At 38.7% G+C, this 18,496-nt stretch overlaps 2 protein-coding genes across 4 annotated transcripts in view; one reads left to right on the top strand and one right to left on the bottom strand.

Annotated features, from left to right (window-relative positions):
• The window catches only part of wrn (WRN RecQ like helicase), a 44,700-nt gene extending 38,230 nt beyond the window's left edge, over positions 1-6,470 (bottom strand). Inside the window, exons 1-9 of one of the 3 annotated variants that reach the window (XM_036529757.1) lie at positions 6,185-6,470; positions 5,328-5,412; positions 4,383-4,504; positions 3,616-3,761; positions 2,960-3,108; positions 2,191-2,340; positions 1,939-1,981; positions 1,548-1,662; positions 1,006-1,414 (exon numbers count right to left, since the gene is read on the bottom strand). In XM_036529757.1, the coding sequence (XP_036385650.1) occupies positions 1,006-1,414; positions 1,548-1,662; positions 1,939-1,981; positions 2,191-2,340; positions 2,960-3,108; positions 3,616-3,761; positions 4,383-4,504; positions 5,328-5,396 (1,203 nt within the window). In that variant the 5' untranslated portion in view covers positions 5,397-5,412; positions 6,185-6,470. The other 2 variants (XM_036529758.1, XM_036529756.1) reach the window with 2 other exon arrangements.
• Positions 6,471-6,597: 127 nt separating this feature from the next.
• Positions 6,598-8,346, top strand: purg (purine-rich element binding protein G). The gene has a single exon (XM_036529759.1). It carries the CDS (start codon positions 6,885-6,887, stop codon positions 7,902-7,904), a length of 1,020 nt encoding a protein of 339 aa, XP_036385652.1. The 5' UTR covers positions 6,598-6,884; the 3' UTR covers positions 7,905-8,346.
• Positions 8,347-18,496: the final 10,150 nt, after the last annotated feature.

The raw sequence follows: 18,496 nt of genomic DNA, 5'->3' as shown, positions 1-18,496 counted from the left end.
GTATTTGTGGGAACTCTAACTATTCAGAGACCCAGCACCCAGCTAACGTCAAACACAGCCACACTGCAAGCTGGTTGTCAAAAGGGTTGTAATTAAGCATCACTGTGGCTGTTAGATAAGCACACAGCAGTATTAGGTCATTCTGTGGAGGAATGGCAGGGTACAAAACCGCTCAGCATGGCACCTGTCCGTTGTAGCTTTCTGACCTGTGACTTTGCATTCATCAGAGCATACAGTACACAGTGCATTCTTTCAATGCAATGGAAAGTTTGCCTGTAAACGTTCTGTAAAGTAATGTACCTGAAGTAAACACATTCCCGCTCTGAAAATTTACATGTCAGCTTCTGACCACAAGGGAATCCCCTGCTTTCGTTCTCAAACTAGCTTGATTGTTTAAACTGAATACAACCCTTTCACCTGGCTAGCCAGGTGGAGATACCGCCGGTCTCATTTAAGCTAACTAGGCTCCTTGATTTTCTGATTTTCATTCAGCATTTCACAGGTAGCAGATGCAAATCCTGGACGCTGCAGCATTTTTGAAGAGGCAAATCGCTACGGCAAGAATACATTAACAGTGTTTCAGTGAATCATTGTACAATTGAAACACTGTTCTTTTGTACTGGTACTTTGGAAGTCGCTCTGGATAAGAGCATCTGCTAAATTACTAAATGTAAATGTCTTTGGAATAATGGAACATTTGCTATTCTATCAGACAAAGGAATTACTTTTATACACTTTTTACACTGTTCCTGTACAGTATCTAAATATTCATAAACATCTCAGCTTTTTGATACATTTAAGCCTAGAAGTATGCCATTCTTAACACCATAACAGTTTTGTTAAAATAGCTTAGACTGCACTGAAGTCTAAAGTTGTCATATCTGTTGATGTCAGCCAAGCCTACATATAACATAACCTTTCACAATAACTGTACTATAAAACAGCATTGAACAGCCATGCTTTTCACTTAACAAACCAGCACATAATTTGAGAAGATAACCAAACCTGGAATTCCAGAGTAGATTGTTCTTCGAGATCCTCTTGTCTGGCCTGCATCTCCAACATCTGAAGTTCATACTCTGAGATATCCAGGGACATAATGCACTCTCTGTGGATATTATTACAATTCCTTTCACTGTCTTCCTCCACTGGGCCAGAAACATTTTGTGGAGCCTTTAAGAGATCTGTGCTTGAATGATTCAGGTCTTGATTTAAGGGCAATTCTCTTTTAAAGACAGTCGTCTCTTCCAGCTTGTGAGAACTCATCATCTGCTCATCAGAGATCCTTTCTTTTTTCACAACAACTTCTTGATCTGACTCTTCCTTTACACCATATGCCTTGCTGCTGTCTTCCAACAGCAAGTCTCTTAGACACCGCAGTTTCGCAGCCATGTCCTCTATGGTTTGGTCAGCACTGCAATAAACAGAACAGACAAGCTTTTATTCACTCTCCCCAACTTCATGTAAAACCTCTTTCACCATTTACCGTGCAAGCATACTTCAGGGATACTTTACATTTTGCAAGAGCAACACATGCAATCTCAAACCTGTTAGTGGTTGGTTCTTTGGAATGGACTCCTTCAGGGATGTGGTCAGCCAGGTCCTTCATTTCACTGGCCATTTGAATGAGTTTTTCCTTCAGAGCGATTATCCTTTGAGGCACTGTCAAGTAATGCACACGGAAAAACAAGGAGAGGTGTTCTAGGATAGCTTGTCTTCACATGTGCAACTGAGAAGAACTAAGAAGCCTTGCACCATAAAGCCTGAGAATCATGAGCCACGCACCCAAAGTACTAAAATACTCTGTTCCCCAAGCAATCTCTATACATGTCTGTCTGTATGTATGTGTCATGGCATTAGCATGACACAGAGTATGCTTAACATGAAAACAGTGAGAGATGGAAAGAGCAGTGAATTATTCCTTGCATTGAAACTCACCAGGATGTATGCTCTCCAGTTTCTTATGGATAAGCAGTCCAGCCTGATGAGACAAATGGATATCAAACACATGCAAATCACATCAACACATACAAATGCAAACATTTTACATCAATATAATAAATTTTGAAAAATTAAATGAACATGGTGCATTGTAAAATCAAAAAAAAAAGAATGTAGGCATTCACATGGATAAACATAATGTTTCTTACTTATTAATTTATATTTTTTCCACTAATTAAATACACTCACATAAGCATCTGTTGCAGCATATCTCTTCTGGTCCTCTGTGAGATCAAAATCATCCCACTGACTACAGCGAACATTCTTGTCTTTCATGAGTTGCTTCTTGAACAGGTGCTTGACTAGCCCATCCAGACTCCACTTCTCCACACACCTAAGCTGGAAGCAACAGGAAAGGCAGTAATCTGAGGAGAGAATCCTAAACAAGCATTTCAAACCACTCTGTGGTTCCAAGTCATGGATTCATGTAACATCAGAGTGGTAGCCAGAATGGCTAATGAGAAACTGTGGTGGTGTGAGACGAGGCATGAACTCTTAAACCTACATGAAAAAATCAGCTAGTTCCTCTTTCCTTTAAAAACTGCATGATCAATAAATGTTTTAATAAATACAGTTCAAACAAGTGATTACTTGAATTGTAGAAAATGGCAGATAAAATAGTAGGCATGGCACAAGCTTTCAACATCTGTATTATTCTTAAATCTTCCTTTTGTTATAGAAACATGTAAGTTATCTTCAGTAAGTCTGTGAAGACTGTAACATCCCTTATAATGGAAATGGTTTGGAATAAATCCTGACCTCCTGAGGAAACAACTTGAGCATGGAATTGTGAAACTGTTTCTCTTGAGTTACTGAATCAATGACACAGGCTCTAGTGGATGTTAGTATTAGCATTAGGCTGGTCTGAATATAAATGCAATAGCAAACTTTAAAATTTGTTAGTGCCACAGCATTGTTCAGGCTTACATTCACAATTACATATTTACACCAAACTTACTTTTTCATTTGCCAAATCAGTTAGTTCCACAAAGTTCTTCATCTTGATATCGAAGTCGCTTAAAAGCTTCCACATGTCTCCTTCAATGCCCACCCCAACTTTCTTGATAGCCTCATCTTCTAACAACATCTTTAGGCCAGGAGGAAATGCTATAACAATTGGAGATATTAGCTAACAGACATAAGCCACGGCAGCTCACATAAAGCTTAATCATTGTGGTTGATTAGTACAACACATACATTTCAGACTGGGAGAGCCTAAAACAAAAAGCTTATGATTTTTGTGTGGGCACTTCTTAACCTTGACAAAATAAAAATGTAGAATGATAAGAGGTCAGGAGATAGGGGAAGTAAGAGAAAAGTCACCATCTTCCAACTGATGGAAAATGTGTATGAAACAGTTTAAGTATTGATTCCAGTGTCAACATATGAAATTACAAAATTATACTTTCTTCTGATTTCTTTCATCCTGATTGCATTGTTCTGTTTATTTTAGACAGTTCTATTTCCAGTAACACAGAGTACTCATAACCACATTAAATGTACTGTAATCACACCTGTAAGTGCACAAATAAATTACATGCTGAAGGGCATGGTACTAAACATAATTACAATGGATGTTGGCTCAAGTTCCTTATCATCTGCAGCTGAACATACCCAACATAGAGGAAAGGTGAAAGAGGTAACATTTCTCCTCAGAAGCACACAATTGTACCACCGCAACCTTCTTTTTCTTCCCTTTGATGAAGGAAGGTGGCCACTCTATATCAAACCCCACCGCTGACCCAGGTAAAAGACTGGATCTGGGGAAAGAGAGACTTGTTAATGAGGCCAGATGGGAAACAGGGACATGCCATTAGTGCTGCTGATAGTCAAAAAGGGCCAGCTGCCCTTCTGCTGTGTAGACAGGGGCTGGAGGGTACATTAGAGGGTACATTTGTCCTTCAAAAGCTTTCACAATTAGTATTTTATTAGTTTACTCTCTGTTACTGTTTTGTGTGGTTTGTGTGTTCATCTGAAACTGAAGTAAGGATTTGCCACTGAATCAGCCCCTGGAAATAAACAACACACAACATGAAGACCGCTACACAATGATGCTTGAAAAATGCAAGTGTATAACTATATAAATATGCGGATTGAACTCATTCTGTGAACGGATTCTTTTCACAGATAGCCCTGTAAGAAGATAGATAGTTCTGTTTGCACTCAAAAAGAATTTAATTTGAAAAGCGTTCAGTTTAGTCCTCAGATCACTTAAACTCACTGCCTTGTCAACACCCTGTCAATGAACATGTGTCGCACTGTGGAGACATTTAAAAGAAAAAGCATTCAATGAAAATATGTATTAGTTTACAACATTCAGTTTGGTACAGATATAGAAAACATTTTGACACGACATTGATTTCTAAGAATTCAAAGCCTACCTCAAATCTGCTGACAGAAATGAGCAATCATTTTTCTCGCGGCTGTACACAACAGTACCGGAAAACTCCAGATACGGAAGATCATGTTCAAGTATGTTTTTTTTGTACAATCCTGGCTGATCCTGTTGCATTGACAGAGAAAAAGCACACAACACACAACACAAATGTAAAAGATTTCAGATTAACTGTACATTAAAACACTACTATATATTCTGTCTGTTGAGATAGACTTCCTGATTTCATATTTATCTACAAGAACTGTTCACACTTTACTATGGAATGTTTTAGTGTTGTAAGCAATGGATTGTCAGTTCGCTATAGCTTATCATTTTCCACTAGTGATTCCATTATAATAATGTATCTATACCAGATTTCATTATTTCTGTTATTTAATGAAACAGGACTTATACCTGTAGATCTTCGTCCAAATAATCTAGAAAAAAACATATTATTCATGTCCTTTTGAATTGTTGCAGCTGCAATTCCTTGTAGATAAATATGGCATATGCCATGGAATGATATATGCTGAGACTTCTGTGTTGCCTGGAAAAAGTGAGTGAAGGATCATATTTATTTAAATTACATTTATTTAGCAGGCACTCATATCCAGAGCGGCTTCCAGCACAAGAGAACAGAAGTGTATCCATTGTTTACATTTTCACACACGCGAATGTACCAGGTTAAAACACCAAACAGTTCCTGGCCAAAACACAGTGCGTTGGGTTAATTTGAATATCTCCTTGGCAGAGCACAGGTGCATAAGTAAATATAAGCAAATTAGACAGGAGGTTTAGACACAGAACACAACCTCACAGCACAAAGATTCAGCTAATTAATAATGAATCAAGGCAACCTCCATCAGACACCTTATGCCGAAGCGGAGAGAGCTAAGTCATCCATTCTAGACTAAAGATTCTCAAGTGAGTGCTTTCGCTTTCACGTTACCTGCTTCTGCGCATTCTTTTCGTTGCTGCTGTGGACTGACATCCAACTCGGGAGTGTCCTGTCCGACATGGTGGTTATAGAAGATCTGTAGCAAAAAAAAGTTATTATAGCCTAATACAGTGAATAATTTAAACCTAGGCATAGTTCGTAAGATAACCGTCAAACCACTATAAGCCTTGCAGGTGCCTAACATTAGGTATTAGCTAGCTATATTTCCTAACAAACACAGCGCATGCGGTTTGCAGATCAGATCGCTGGGAAGTAAGTTAGCTAGCTAAGTGTTTTCTCTTGACAATCAGTTAGTTTACTAATGTACAGACTGCATCCAACCTGTACATTAGCTAGCAAATGTACAGACTGTAACCCACCTGTACATTAGCTAGCAAATGTACAGACTTTATCCAATATTTCAAGGCAGCAAACTAGAGTTTGGTGTATTACCGAACAAACCTGTAACGTTGAAACATAACTGTAGCCAGTCAAGCAGCTAGTTATTTCCATGCTTCTATACTGTTGCTACTTAGATAGATACTTTAAGAGTTAGTTAACTATCCGGTAAAATAAGGTAAACAGTTTACTAGCTAGCTACAACTGGAAATAAGAACCCAGTTTTTGAGTAAACGCGAAACGGACTTGCTTAATGCTATTTAATGATTGAATCAGTAAAGCCGTATATAAATAGCTAGCGGTACATGTTGAATGCTGCTTGCTAGAAATGAACACAGGGAGTATACCTGACTTTCTATGATGATGCTAACGTTAGTTGCTTACTCCCGCCATATGATAAGCCTGAGGAAATTTCCCGTCTGAGCATAAAAAAGATATTTTACTATAGCAACATGCGTAACTCCACATACCGCTTCCACTGCTAGAATCTCTCAACATGTTTGCAATGTACCGGAACTTCTCATTTTTGACCAGAAACGACAAAAATGTGTATAAATCTTGCTGGTAAATGATCGGGCACTTTAGTATTTGTCGCGGGGAAAATACGTCACATTCTTCACTGTCAGGCGACAGGCAGCATAGATTATCTATTTGTAAAGGTTATATTAAAAAAGCGAACATTTTTGTCTGAGGTGATCATGTATTTGAGAATGCACTTTACTGGCAAACGTTTTTTACATCAAATCAACATGGAATGTCGAGGTGGATTTTTGTCATCTAACAAGTCGTAATACTGAAGCAGCGCCCTCTAAAGAGACCCTGGATTGGATGATTTCTCATCGCATTTCACCAGGCAGGCTAGCTAGCTAGCTAACAAGCAGACGGAGAGAAGTGACAGTGGAAGGGAAAAGGAAAAGATAACGTTAGCTAAAGGTTGGCGGTCGTCTGTGACACATAACGTTTCGCTTGACCTTTACCAGGACAAAGAGGAATCCACGAAGCCGATGACTTAGTTTGCTGACTGTTTTTTCCAGGTCAAGTCAGATATTTTATGATAAAAGCTTGTTAGCTCAACAAATTAACTAGCTAGCTAGCTGAATAGCTAGACAGCTAGTAATGGAGAGGCAAGCGGTTGTGCTGCTGCTAAAGTGTGGGGGAAACTGAATAACCATGGCCGATTCAAGTACCAGAGGGATGGAAAAGGGTAGGGGAAGGATTACATCTGATTCCACTCTGAGAGGCGTCTATCCTCAGCAGTATCTTCATCCGGCCACACAAGGCATAGAGATTCAGGAGCTCGCTTCCAAGCGCGTCGACATTCAGAAGAAGAGGTTTTATCTTGATGTGAAACAGAGCGCAAGGGGCCGATTCCTCAAAATTGCTGAGGTATGGATTGGAAGAGGCAGACATGATAACATCAGGAAGAGCAAACTGACGCTCTCCATGTCAATGGCTCCCGATCTGAGGTATTGCCTGGGAGACTTCATCGATTATTACGCTCACATCGGGTTGCGGGGAGCCCAGGTACCACGGGCAGACGAGCAAAGCAACGGCCAAGGCCGCCCGCACGAAACCCGCAGGAGGCAGCAAGATCATCACCATCAAGCAGCACCAAACTCTCCTACCGGCTCCGTCGCGTCGGAGGAGCATACCCATCGTGTACTGAAGAGTGAATTTATCGAGAGAGATAACAGAAAGTACTATTTAGACTTGAAGGAAAATCAGCGCGGCAGGTTCCTCCGCATTAGACAGACGGTCAGCCGAGGACACGGTACCATGGGATATTACGGTCAGGGCATTGAGCAAACCATCGTGTTGCCAGCGCAAGGGCTAATTGAGTTCAGAGATGCGCTATCGCAACTGATTGAAGACTACGGCGATGAAGAAACGGACGACCGGGCCAGGGGCAGCAGGAATCACGACGAATCTCCGGAGCTTCCCGAGGCTGTATCTTTCCGAGTGGACAACAAGAGGTTTTATTTCGACGCGGGTTCCAACAGGTACGGTGTCTTCTTAAAAATAAGCGAGGTACGGCAGCCATACAGAAACACAATCACTGTGCCCCTAAAGGCCTGGGCCAGATTTGGGGATAACTTCATCAGGTACGAGGAGGAGATGCGGCGCATTTTCACCTGTCACAAGGAGAAGAGGGCACAGCCCCGCGCGGACAGTGAAGATCAAGAGGATTGACGACGGTAAAAATTGTGACGAGAGGGTTTACTTCGAGATCCAACAGAAGTAAAAAGCTAAATGTGACAATAGCATAGTTTGTTAAAAAGTTTTGTTTTCTAATAATGTACCTCTAAAATAATGTACTGTATGACTCTAGTCAACTAGCACTTTCAAATTAATAACTGTTGTTCCTGTTTCATTCATCAACTTTTACGCCATAAATCGCAGATTCGTTCCGAATGAAGGAAAGGAGAATATGAGTAGTTCGTTTTTGCACAAAGAAAATTATATAGAGATGTGGTGATTTAAGTGTGTATTTTATTTATACGTAACCATTGCATCAAGATTGGAACAATCATGAAATTACAGTTCTGATGCGTGAAGAGTTGCGTCTTGTGAATCGTTACATTTGGATATAGCCAGACAGGTCAACGGGAAAATGCAGATATGTATATTTAAGAAGAGGGTATATACTTGCAGGTACATATATAAATTAACAGTATACGTGCATATTAATATATTTACATATTCAAATATGTAAATTATATATATATATTTACAAATTTATAGATATGGAAGAGGGTTGTTAATTAATACTAGCTACACCTATGAGGCATTGTTCCTGTGGTTGTAATTTGATCATAGATTTGTGCACTTTATGGAGTGTTCCTTCGGTGACGTTTCCCATTCAGATTCCACTTTGTAAGCTGGTTAGGATAATGTGCTTCTTGGGCTGTTGTGCATTTGCCATGTCCATTCAAACAGAAATCATTATTTCCTTGTTGACGTGTCATATTCTGTACACACTGTGTACTAAAGGTCATCTAATGCCAAGAGAAAGCAAAAACAAAAAAATGCCAAGCAGATGTCAATCAAAGGTTTAAGAAATATGCCAGTCAGTGGTGTCAAGTCTGAGTTTTTTATTTAATTTTTTTTTTTTTTAGTTTTTAGGAAAAATTAATTACACCAATGAATGTGTCGCTATGATATACACCTTCTCACATTCGACACACTTCAGGGAGAAGATCACTCCTCAGATTTTGCACCACTGACGAGCACACTAGTCCTTTTATTTTGCCTTAAAGCCATTTCTTAATGGTCGGAGTCCTACTTGAAATCACAATCTAAGTTTAGAACTCTGAAGCCTTTGAAAATATTAAAAACACACTTGAAGCATCCAAATCAAGCCCTGTGGTGATCAAAACATGTCACACTGTTAACTGCAGTGAAGAGTGTAACTCTGGTTATGGTGTGACGGGAAGAACCTCTGGTTGCTCTCTAGTCTGACCGACCACTGCAGGTTGTCGCATGTAGGCCTAACTGACACTGGTTCCACTGACGCAACATTCTGCTTGTGAATTCTTTAATAATGCAATTAGTTCTAGTTTTCATACCGTGGCAAAGGCCCTTTTTGTGCTATCTCATAAAATGCAATGTCGCAGTTCTGAGCTCTAGCTGCAGTGGCACATGGTGTGTCTGTAAGATTCACCACTGTAAAAAGAAGTTTGGCATGGCGGTGGTTGCTCCTGTAGTGTGCTCTCAGTGCACTGTGCCTCATGCCATCAGACCAAAGGTCATATAAGAGTTTTCCCATTAGTTAGAATCAAAAAGGTTTGTTTGCATCCTTTCTTTTTTGATAAGTTATAGCTGTTGCCAGAAGGATCACTTGTATACAAAGTTGTATTACATGTAAAAATGTAATACATGTAAAATGTATTACATTTCTGAGAGTAAAAAAGAGTATAGTTTAAAGATATTTTTTAATCACAGTGTTACAGCCTGTGTCATACTCAGATGTTTAGGGTAGTGCAGAGGGCCACCTTTAATTCAGACAATACACAGTGCTGGAGCACTGTGCTTGACTACGCATTTTCCTCATGTTGAACGGAGCCAATGCCAGGAGCACAGAGTGGGCGAACACCTAAGCCCCTCACACTTTGCCATTTTCCTTTCCACCTTTTTAGAATCCTGGATCGTAAACCAGGAAAAATATTTTAAAATAATTTTCCTAGTGCCTCAGCGCACTTTTCCAGTTTATGTGGGCACTTTTCCCTTTTATACAGATACAGGAGAAACAGTAAACTCTAGTTCTGAGTTAAAGGGACACTCCACCAAAAAAGTCATTTCAAATATTATACTGATCAATGCAATTAGAGGGTCTTATCTTTCATTTCCGATTGATTCTGTTGTTCCCAAACTTCTGCACTGCCTGAAAATGCCTACATCACAGCACATTGTGTTCGGAGAAATTGAGCTTTGGATAACATTGCAAAGATAAAAATATTCTGTAAGGATAAGATTGCACTATGGAGGCTGTGATGCCTCTTGAAAGTGGTTTAGCTTGTGTGGGCCATGAGAAACATGATATAGTTTCTTTTTAGGTAGTCAAATTGTTTTCCATCTCCTGCTTTGCGGTTAGCAGACCAGGGAGCTGCTAGCTAACGTTTGCATTTCAGGCTTAGTGTGTGTTTAGCCCTCAATTCAAATTCAGCATGTCCAGCTACCCACATCGCTAAAACCATTTCCATGTCTTTACCAACCTAAGCCACTCCCCTCATTATGGGAGTTTTGTTGCTTTTTTTTGGGCCAATTTTATATACTAATGCAGAAGTTCATAACACCAAAAGACGAATACACACTCACACTCACTCCTTGTAAAATACATCTTGCTTTATCTATTTTTACTGTCGTAACAACAGAGGGTCCATAGTCAGCTTAGTGGGAGGTACTTTGTGTCAAAATACAAGCCATTTCTGGAGCTCTCTGCAGCACAGCCTTTGGGACAGTGCCAATACTGGTGTGATCTGCAGAGCGAGCTGTGTTCATGCACGGCCAGTTTAGCAAATCGAAATGCTGCACGGGCCTCTGGTGCTCTACAGACAGGCACATGTGAAAGCACCTGTGGTTATGCAGGAAGCCACATATTGCACAGCGAAACGGGGGGAACTCTCAGGCTTAGTACAGTTTGACACAAGCACTCTGCCAGCAAAACGAACTGAAAATCCTGGTAAGCAGACAGGCTGAAACAATGAAGATATGCTCATGGGAACACTGTACACGTGTGTTTAGAATCTGATCTTGTGCCACCAAGAATCATTGTTATTCTCATAAGAGATCAAAAGATCTAATTTGTCTAACACAAAGTGCTGTAAAGAGTTATTGTAAATACTTTGTGGAGGTTAGAAGGTTTGCGACTATCCAGTTGCTTTGAAACATGAAAGATCATGTGCCAAATATTTGAATGGTAAGAAACAACGTACAACTTGATCATTTTTGGTGGAGTACCTCTTTGATGTTGATGCTTTACTTGTCATTAGTCTTTGAAGGATGTGATTGGATGGCAAGAGGATCATCTTGAAATGACACTGAAACAAAGAATTGCACAGTGCACAGCACACTGTCCAGGAAAGAGGTGCTTTTTAACTTTATGTTGGAGGTCTACAAGAAGACAAAACTTATTTAATGTCTTAGGCTGACTCATTTTATCATTTGATTCTTTCTACAAGCCTGTACAATAAACAGAATACTGGGGCATAAGAACACTGAAGTCCCATTGGACACATTATCTGCAGTGAAATATTGGATTCACAGTTTTGTTTTTGAACATACTCTTGACCCTTCATGAGAATTGCTTTGCAGTTATATTGCAGTGGCCTCAAGATGTTATTTCAGTGCCCATCATAAGTGGTGAAATTGTTCACCTTTTGTGCACTCTTAACTTTCACCAAAACTCCATACTGCAGTAGCTGATGAAAAAAATTGACTAAGTTAACTTTATTTTCTATTGAAGATTTTCCCAATTGAACTTAAAACAAGCATCAGTGCATACTTAGATTCTGTGTTCTGGTTTAGGGCTATGTTGGTTGACTGATCAAGGCAAACTGCCTTTAAAGAATTCACAGAACCTTTGCAGTAGACGTTCTGGAGTATGTCCGTTTAGAAGAAATGAAAAGACTTGTGAATTTGAAACTTATGAATTCCCTTTTAAATGTGGCTTTCAGAACTTGAAATAGTCTTTTGTAATTTCCTAATTTTCCTCAGTCATTGAAAGAAACCAGTAACACTAAGCTAATGAAATCAAAATCTTAGGTATAGATGGTAATGTGGCATCTATAGTTGTCATGGGGTTCAGTTATATCCCCTGAGCCAGGTAGTTATGGATTTTTTTTTTCTTCATGTACTGCTGGTGGGTCTGAGTCTGCTCTTGTCAAAGTGGTTCTGCTTTGAACTTTGTCCTAAAAAACCTTCAATTTTGGACAGTAAAAAAACTATTTTTTTAAAGATAAAGAAAAACTATGGCGATTTAAGTTGCATGAAAACATTTGTCAAATATTACGTGTGAATTTATTCACAGAGGGTAACTTTTATCTACAACTACCTGGCTTACTCCTGTCCGATGCAATGGAAGTAATGCCGGACAATGATTTTGCAGTTTTTTTAAAGGGCTTTATTGCATTCCTTAATGATATTTTCATGTGTAGGGCTTCGTATCATAATTGTTTTTCAGCTTTTATTACCAGAATATTTCTGTAAAAGAAAAACCCTAAAGAATATATGTGCCACTCTGCCCTTACATCTTATGACTGCAAAGATATGTAAAGTACTAAAATACATTTATACTTGTGTATGTATTGAATTCACTTCATTCAAGTAAATGGTTAGCGATCTTGCTTTTTTTCCGTTTTGTTCATGCTCATGTAAAGCACATTGTCATCCCTTCCGACCAACTGTAAAAAGGCACATTTCACGTGGTCTGAATTGTTTTTGTCTTTTTTCCCTCTTTGTCCCATGTGAAAGGCTCATAGATTATAGGACAGTAGGCCTAACTAGGATGAAGAGAATGCATGTAAAAAAAAAAAAAAAAAAAAATGCACTTCCTGTTGTAAGTTTGAATACGGTCTGTATGGCTCAGTGGTTTTATAGGGGAGAAATTTGTTCCATTGAAGTGTTTGCTGCTGTTTGATTATTAATCTTAAAAGAAGGTGAGGTGTTTCATAGACATCTGGTACAGAGCAAGAGCAGGCAAGCCAAGGGACTGGTATAAATCTTTCTCCCATTGAAGCTATCTGCATGTTCAGATCATGTGTAGTAGTACAGCAACATGTGTAACATAGAAAGCACAATGCTCATCAAATGTATGGATAGGGTTTTATTTGTATCTGAAATGAAAAACCGTTCTTCCTTTAAAAATATTGTTCAGTATATATGAATTTAGAAGCCAACATTCTCAAATGTCCTGAAAGGGCAAACTAGTGAACGTGTCCATCAAATCCAATTGCTTAAAAAGTTATCTAGAATATTTTTGTGCTCAGTGCATATTAATTTCATAATTTGAAACAAAGGCTTTAATCTAGTAGTTATGACTACTTTGGAAGCAAGTGGCATACCTGTGCTAAAAAAGGTTTTGGGGGGTGGGGGGAAACTGGGTTGTGGAACAAGAGGGAGGTGCCTAGCTCATTTGCGCCGCCTTAGAAATGTTTTGCTTGGATGACAGACGTCCCATACTTACCAATAGTGCAACAGGCGAGCAGCACATCCCAGGAGCACTTTAAAACAAACAGCACTTTTTTCTGCTGCTTCTTATATGACTCGCTAGCAGGGACACCAAGACCAATGCGTTGGTTTCCTTTACTTGTGGGAACAAAGAGACAATCTCACTCTTAAATGACCTGGCAAAGCATCCAATACTTAACTGCATTGTTGGCACAATCTTCAGACGTCAGGCTCAAAAGACAAGGTGACCCCTGTTCTGCTTCTTGAGGGTTGTAATATCTGCATAGTCCGGCCTTTATTACATTATTGTCTTAGACGAACCAATCCATTCTGGTGCTGAGACCATAAGGAACAGCCGCAGACAGTAGACCCACTGGGAGCAGGACTCGGGACTCCTGTTCTAGGAGGCAGCCTTGCTGTCTTTCTTTACAGTCTTATAGCCGTGCCACAGTGGGAAGGAGCATGTCACCCTCTACATTTTGACATCATCACATTCGTGGCTCACGCCTTATGAATCGTTCTGTGACATCCACTGCTCTGTGGCTTTCCTGATTTTTCCATATGAAATTAATTCGTTTTTTCACGTGTGAAAATTACTTCCTTGATTGTGTCACCCTTTAGGATTTAATCCAGGGTGTTTGCAATGGGACAAAAAATTAGTAGTCTTTTAGCATTTTAATATACATTGTTCCAGTTCAGGTTGGCAGATTGCACAGCCTGTGAGCTTAAATGAGTTTTTTTTCCCATTGAGTTGACTTCTTTGAATCAACAGTATGATATTTGAATAATAAATGTGAAAATGCTTCAGCTTTTGCTATTGAAAATATTTCTACATGGTTACATTACCATTGCACCATAATTTATATGACTAAAAAACTATCAGTGTATGTAAAAACAAGCACTTTAAAATTCTTGTGCACATGGGGGGTTTACATCCTTTTTCCTCATCAAACTTAAAATTATAAAATGTAAAATTATAACAGAATATTAACATTTAATCATTTCACTTGAGAAAATTATTGACTGAAATACAGTTATATTTAGCTTTATTTAATACATTTGTCTTTTTTATGTACTGTATATCTCTGAGGTTTCTGTCTGTTCAGTTTAGTTTTATGTCTGTGTTTGTAGAGGGTGGACTGGTATATAGGTGTTTTTATGTTTTTTTATTATTTTATTGCATTTTAATTGGAAATTAAGTGAGACCTAAGAGAATATCTGTTACTTGAACTCCAAAATATTTTCACAACAGATCCCAGCTGTAAAGTTGTAGCCCACACATTTAGATTCTTGGTGACAACTTATTGGAGACATTTCAAAATATTTCAAGTAATTTATGATGATTATGAAGAAAATCATTTTAATAAGCATTTTATTGTCATTTGCTCACCATCCAGCAGTATTAGAAAGCACTATCATTTGTTCGCCTGAAGTCTAAAGTACAGTGAAAAGTCCACCTGAGATTAATCAAACTGCTTTGTTTTGCTGTGTCCTTGCTTAGTGTCTGTTGTTGTATGCAATACCTCTTTACTATAATGCATTGTTTTTTTCCCATTTAAAATGGCCACAATGGAGGAAAATTAAAATGAAAAATGATTTGCTCTCAAAGCTTGAACATCTGATTTTGGGACTGTTATACTCAAAATGAAAATCTCAAAGTTTCCAACCTTAAGCCTTAACAACGCATTTCAATTTGATTGTAATGTTTTAGGTTAGTATCATGATTGTAGAATTTCCTTTCCAACAGTGTAACTGAAAAATATATTTTTATTGTGGTACATATTATTGGTGAGAAAATATTTGCCACAGACCTCCAGTACACAAAACAAAAGGTTGGAAAGAAAAGTACTTTTAAATGTTAATCAACATAATCAGCAGCAGTTTATGACAACAGGACTATATGGGTGATAAAATGAAAACTGACACAGTCCAGGCTTCACTTGAAAATGTAGGCCTCTGTAATATGTTATTGAGCTGGTAGTCGTGTAGTTAGTGTACTGTGCAAGTATGGATATCGAAGAAGCTTTGCTGTTCTTTTTTTGTTTGTTTATTTGTTTTCTGTTTGTTTGCTTTGCGTTTATCATGGCATTTTTGCGGCAGTTGGAATTTAGAATCATAAGTGTTTGATAATGATTTTAAAAAAGTGGTGGAACAAAAAAAGTTTTTGTGTATCTTGGGGTAAATGATTGTGTACAACATTAGCTTGTCCTCCTATAGTCCTATAGATTAATATAAGACTTAAAACAAGAAAGCAATTGTTCTGTATACTAGCACTTTCTTTAACGTGTGTACTGTATTAGTTCATGTTCTACACGTATGGTACTGTATGAATATTCATTAATTGCCTTGTAGTGTTTGTAAAAGGTTGCAACATGTAGGATAAATATGTGAGAAATTCCAAGTTTATGAATTTTTGCATGCCAACAGTTGGGTCCAAACAAAAAAGAAAAAAAATACATTAAAAAAGTGGTGCTATATTCTAAAACATAAAGGTGCTTATGTGGACTCCAACTGCATGCATGTTGACAGGAAATAAAAAAAAATATAGAAAAGAGAAAAAAAAGACTTGAAACTGGACATTTTGCTCAATCACAAAAAAAGGAGTGAGAAAATGTCCCTCCTGAACACACAAAGCTCAGCGTAACTGTAAAAATTCTCATAAGAGCGTTGGTGGAACCTTCTACACGTCAGTACTCACTGGCCTCCTGTCAGTCAAAACTGGCAATGGGTCAACGGTGAGCATTTTCGTAAAATGTATGTTTGGGGACATGCCAATATTGCGCTTCACCAGAGTTTGTAGTCTGACAAGGTGATGGGGTGCCCACTGGTTTTGTAGCATTTGCAAAATTACCTTGCACTTGCTCTGAAACTCAAAAGCATCTCTGCAGCCAGGCTTACATTCCTGTAAGATCTGTGAGCTGTCACACAGTGCAGTAAATGCGAGTGGCAGATTCTGTAGCCAATGGTATTTGGCCAATTTGCGAAACCAATTTGTATATGTCCCAGTCAGTCATTTATTACAGCCAACCAGATCAGCGATGCTTATTTACAGTTACTTGGCTTGTATGTTTATTTCCCAAAAGATCCATAGACAATCTTATGAAATAAAATGTTTTGTATAGTTATGTTTTAAACATTTGTTTCTTCTATAAGCAGCTTTTACATGTAGCAGGGTTTGGTTTTGGGTGTGGGAAGTGGGGTGTTTGGGTTATATTGTAAAAAAAAAAAAAAAAAAAATCAGAGCTGATAGTAATGGCAACAGATGTTGTATTGGTTGTGAAAAAAGGAAAATGTTGATATGTTACATTAGTATTTGCCATCACTATTTTATTGTTCAATAAATGCTATACATGATGAATAAATTTTTGAGGCTTGTGTTTGTTGTAAAATTGCCTGTTCTTACCACAAGAGGGTAATTAAGTTGCACATGCAGCGAAATTATCATTCTCAAGGTTAATACAATGATTTGTGTACAAACATTTTCCGCCATAAACCTTGGTGCGTATGCCAAGCTTTATGCCAGACCAAGCAAAATTAATAAGTATCAGAGGCTTGAGGTTTCAGCCTGTTCTACATTATGATTACCACAGTGCAGAATTGTATAAATGCAACTGATTATAAGTGAGATTATAAGACTTGTGAAGACTCAGAGTTTCCTGTATGTAGATACACACTTACAATAAGTAAACGATAAACTTACAATAAATTCTAAATCTGACACACAGTTAAAACCAACTGCAAGAGGTAGTGCTCAACAGCAACTGTACAGCATTTAAGTGCAGGTTAACGAATTATTACACAAAATTGCAATGATTGCACACTGTATATCTTTCCTATTCAAGATCTGAACCCAGAACACTGGAGGTCAAGAAGAATTTGCGCTGCTTCCCACGCTAGCTTTCGTACACCGAAGGCTGAAGACTGTTCGAACTGAGGGTGTGATACCGGCGAGCAGCAGATGGCGCCCCTCGTCAACGACAGTTTCATGAGTACAGTCATTAAAATCCGGTAAAATGACCATAATACGCTCGCAGAGACGAAATACTAATGACAATTTGTCACCACATATAAATGATAATAATCACAGCTACATTTTTGGTAACGGAAAATGTCCATTTATAAAAAGGCACGATCTTCGCTGCTGCATGGACGTGACGGTACGGCAGCAGTTTTGACCAAGAGTTTGTACTGGTGGGGGCGAATGTCAAGCACCTGCTACTCGCGTTTGAGTTTTGGTCGTCTGAATATAGTTACTGTATGGTTTGAGTCTGATCAGCTTGGTCCGGTTGAAGTTCTGAGTAACAGCGTAAATGGGTTCCTATGCACTGGAACTGTAGTGACAGTGTCAAACGTTCAGCTAGCAAAGAGGGTTATTTCCTGAGCCCTTAACATTAGAAACTTTGTGGTCAAGTTATTTCCTCAGCATCTTACTGTGGGTGTTCCTCATATCACACGACGGACAGCATGTGTTTGCACACGCACCGGAGACAGTTAACTCTTCTCTCAAGCCGATTTCAATAATTGTAAGTAAGGCATTTAAGTTACTTTGCCAACTGTCATTCCGTGCTGAGCAGTGTTTAAATGCATTAATAAGCCATAAGAAAGCGTGGTTATGTTGTCCACAAAGCCGTCGTGTGTGTAGCAAGAAAGAAAATAAGGAAGTCTTAATAGATACATACATAAATCACATTGTTGCAGTGTTGTCGATGTGTTTTAACCGAGGAAAATCGAGGAGTTCATTTCATTTTTCATACACAAAGGATTTAGTGCGTTAAAGGCAGAGTTTTCTATTTAAACACTTAAAAACGTTAATTAAGTCACTATATATCTGAGAGCTGTCATTGCATGTGCGATTTCAGTGTGATACATAGGTTGCAACATGCTTCTACCCAGTTAAATGTGTCATGGTCGGATGACTTTTGCCAGCGTAGGGCTGAAGACGTACAGCTAACTTAGACAAATAACGTAGCGTTCCGTGTGGTTATTCTCGGCAATTTCTCTCGTCTCATGAGGTAATTTAAGGAGAATAGGTGTCCTTAGTACCTTACATGGGTTTCAGAATGTTACAGGTGGTGGAATAGTGGAAGGAAGGGGGAATTTGCGAACAGCGAAAGACA

Source organism: Megalops cyprinoides, chromosome 5, assembly GCF_013368585.1.
Source record: "Megalops cyprinoides isolate fMegCyp1 chromosome 5, fMegCyp1.pri, whole genome shotgun sequence".
In the NCBI taxonomy this organism is placed as follows: Eukaryota; Metazoa; Chordata; class Actinopteri; order Elopiformes; family Megalopidae; genus Megalops; species Megalops cyprinoides.
The sequence above is the reverse complement of the archived record's forward strand: the minus strand, read 5'-3'. Positions and strand labels throughout refer to the sequence as shown.

Excerpts from the sequence above, each read along its gene's own strand:
- purg (XM_036529759.1), top strand. The coding sequence starts at position 6,885 with ATGGCCGATTCAAGTACCAGAGGGATGGAAAAGGGTAGGGGAAGGATT.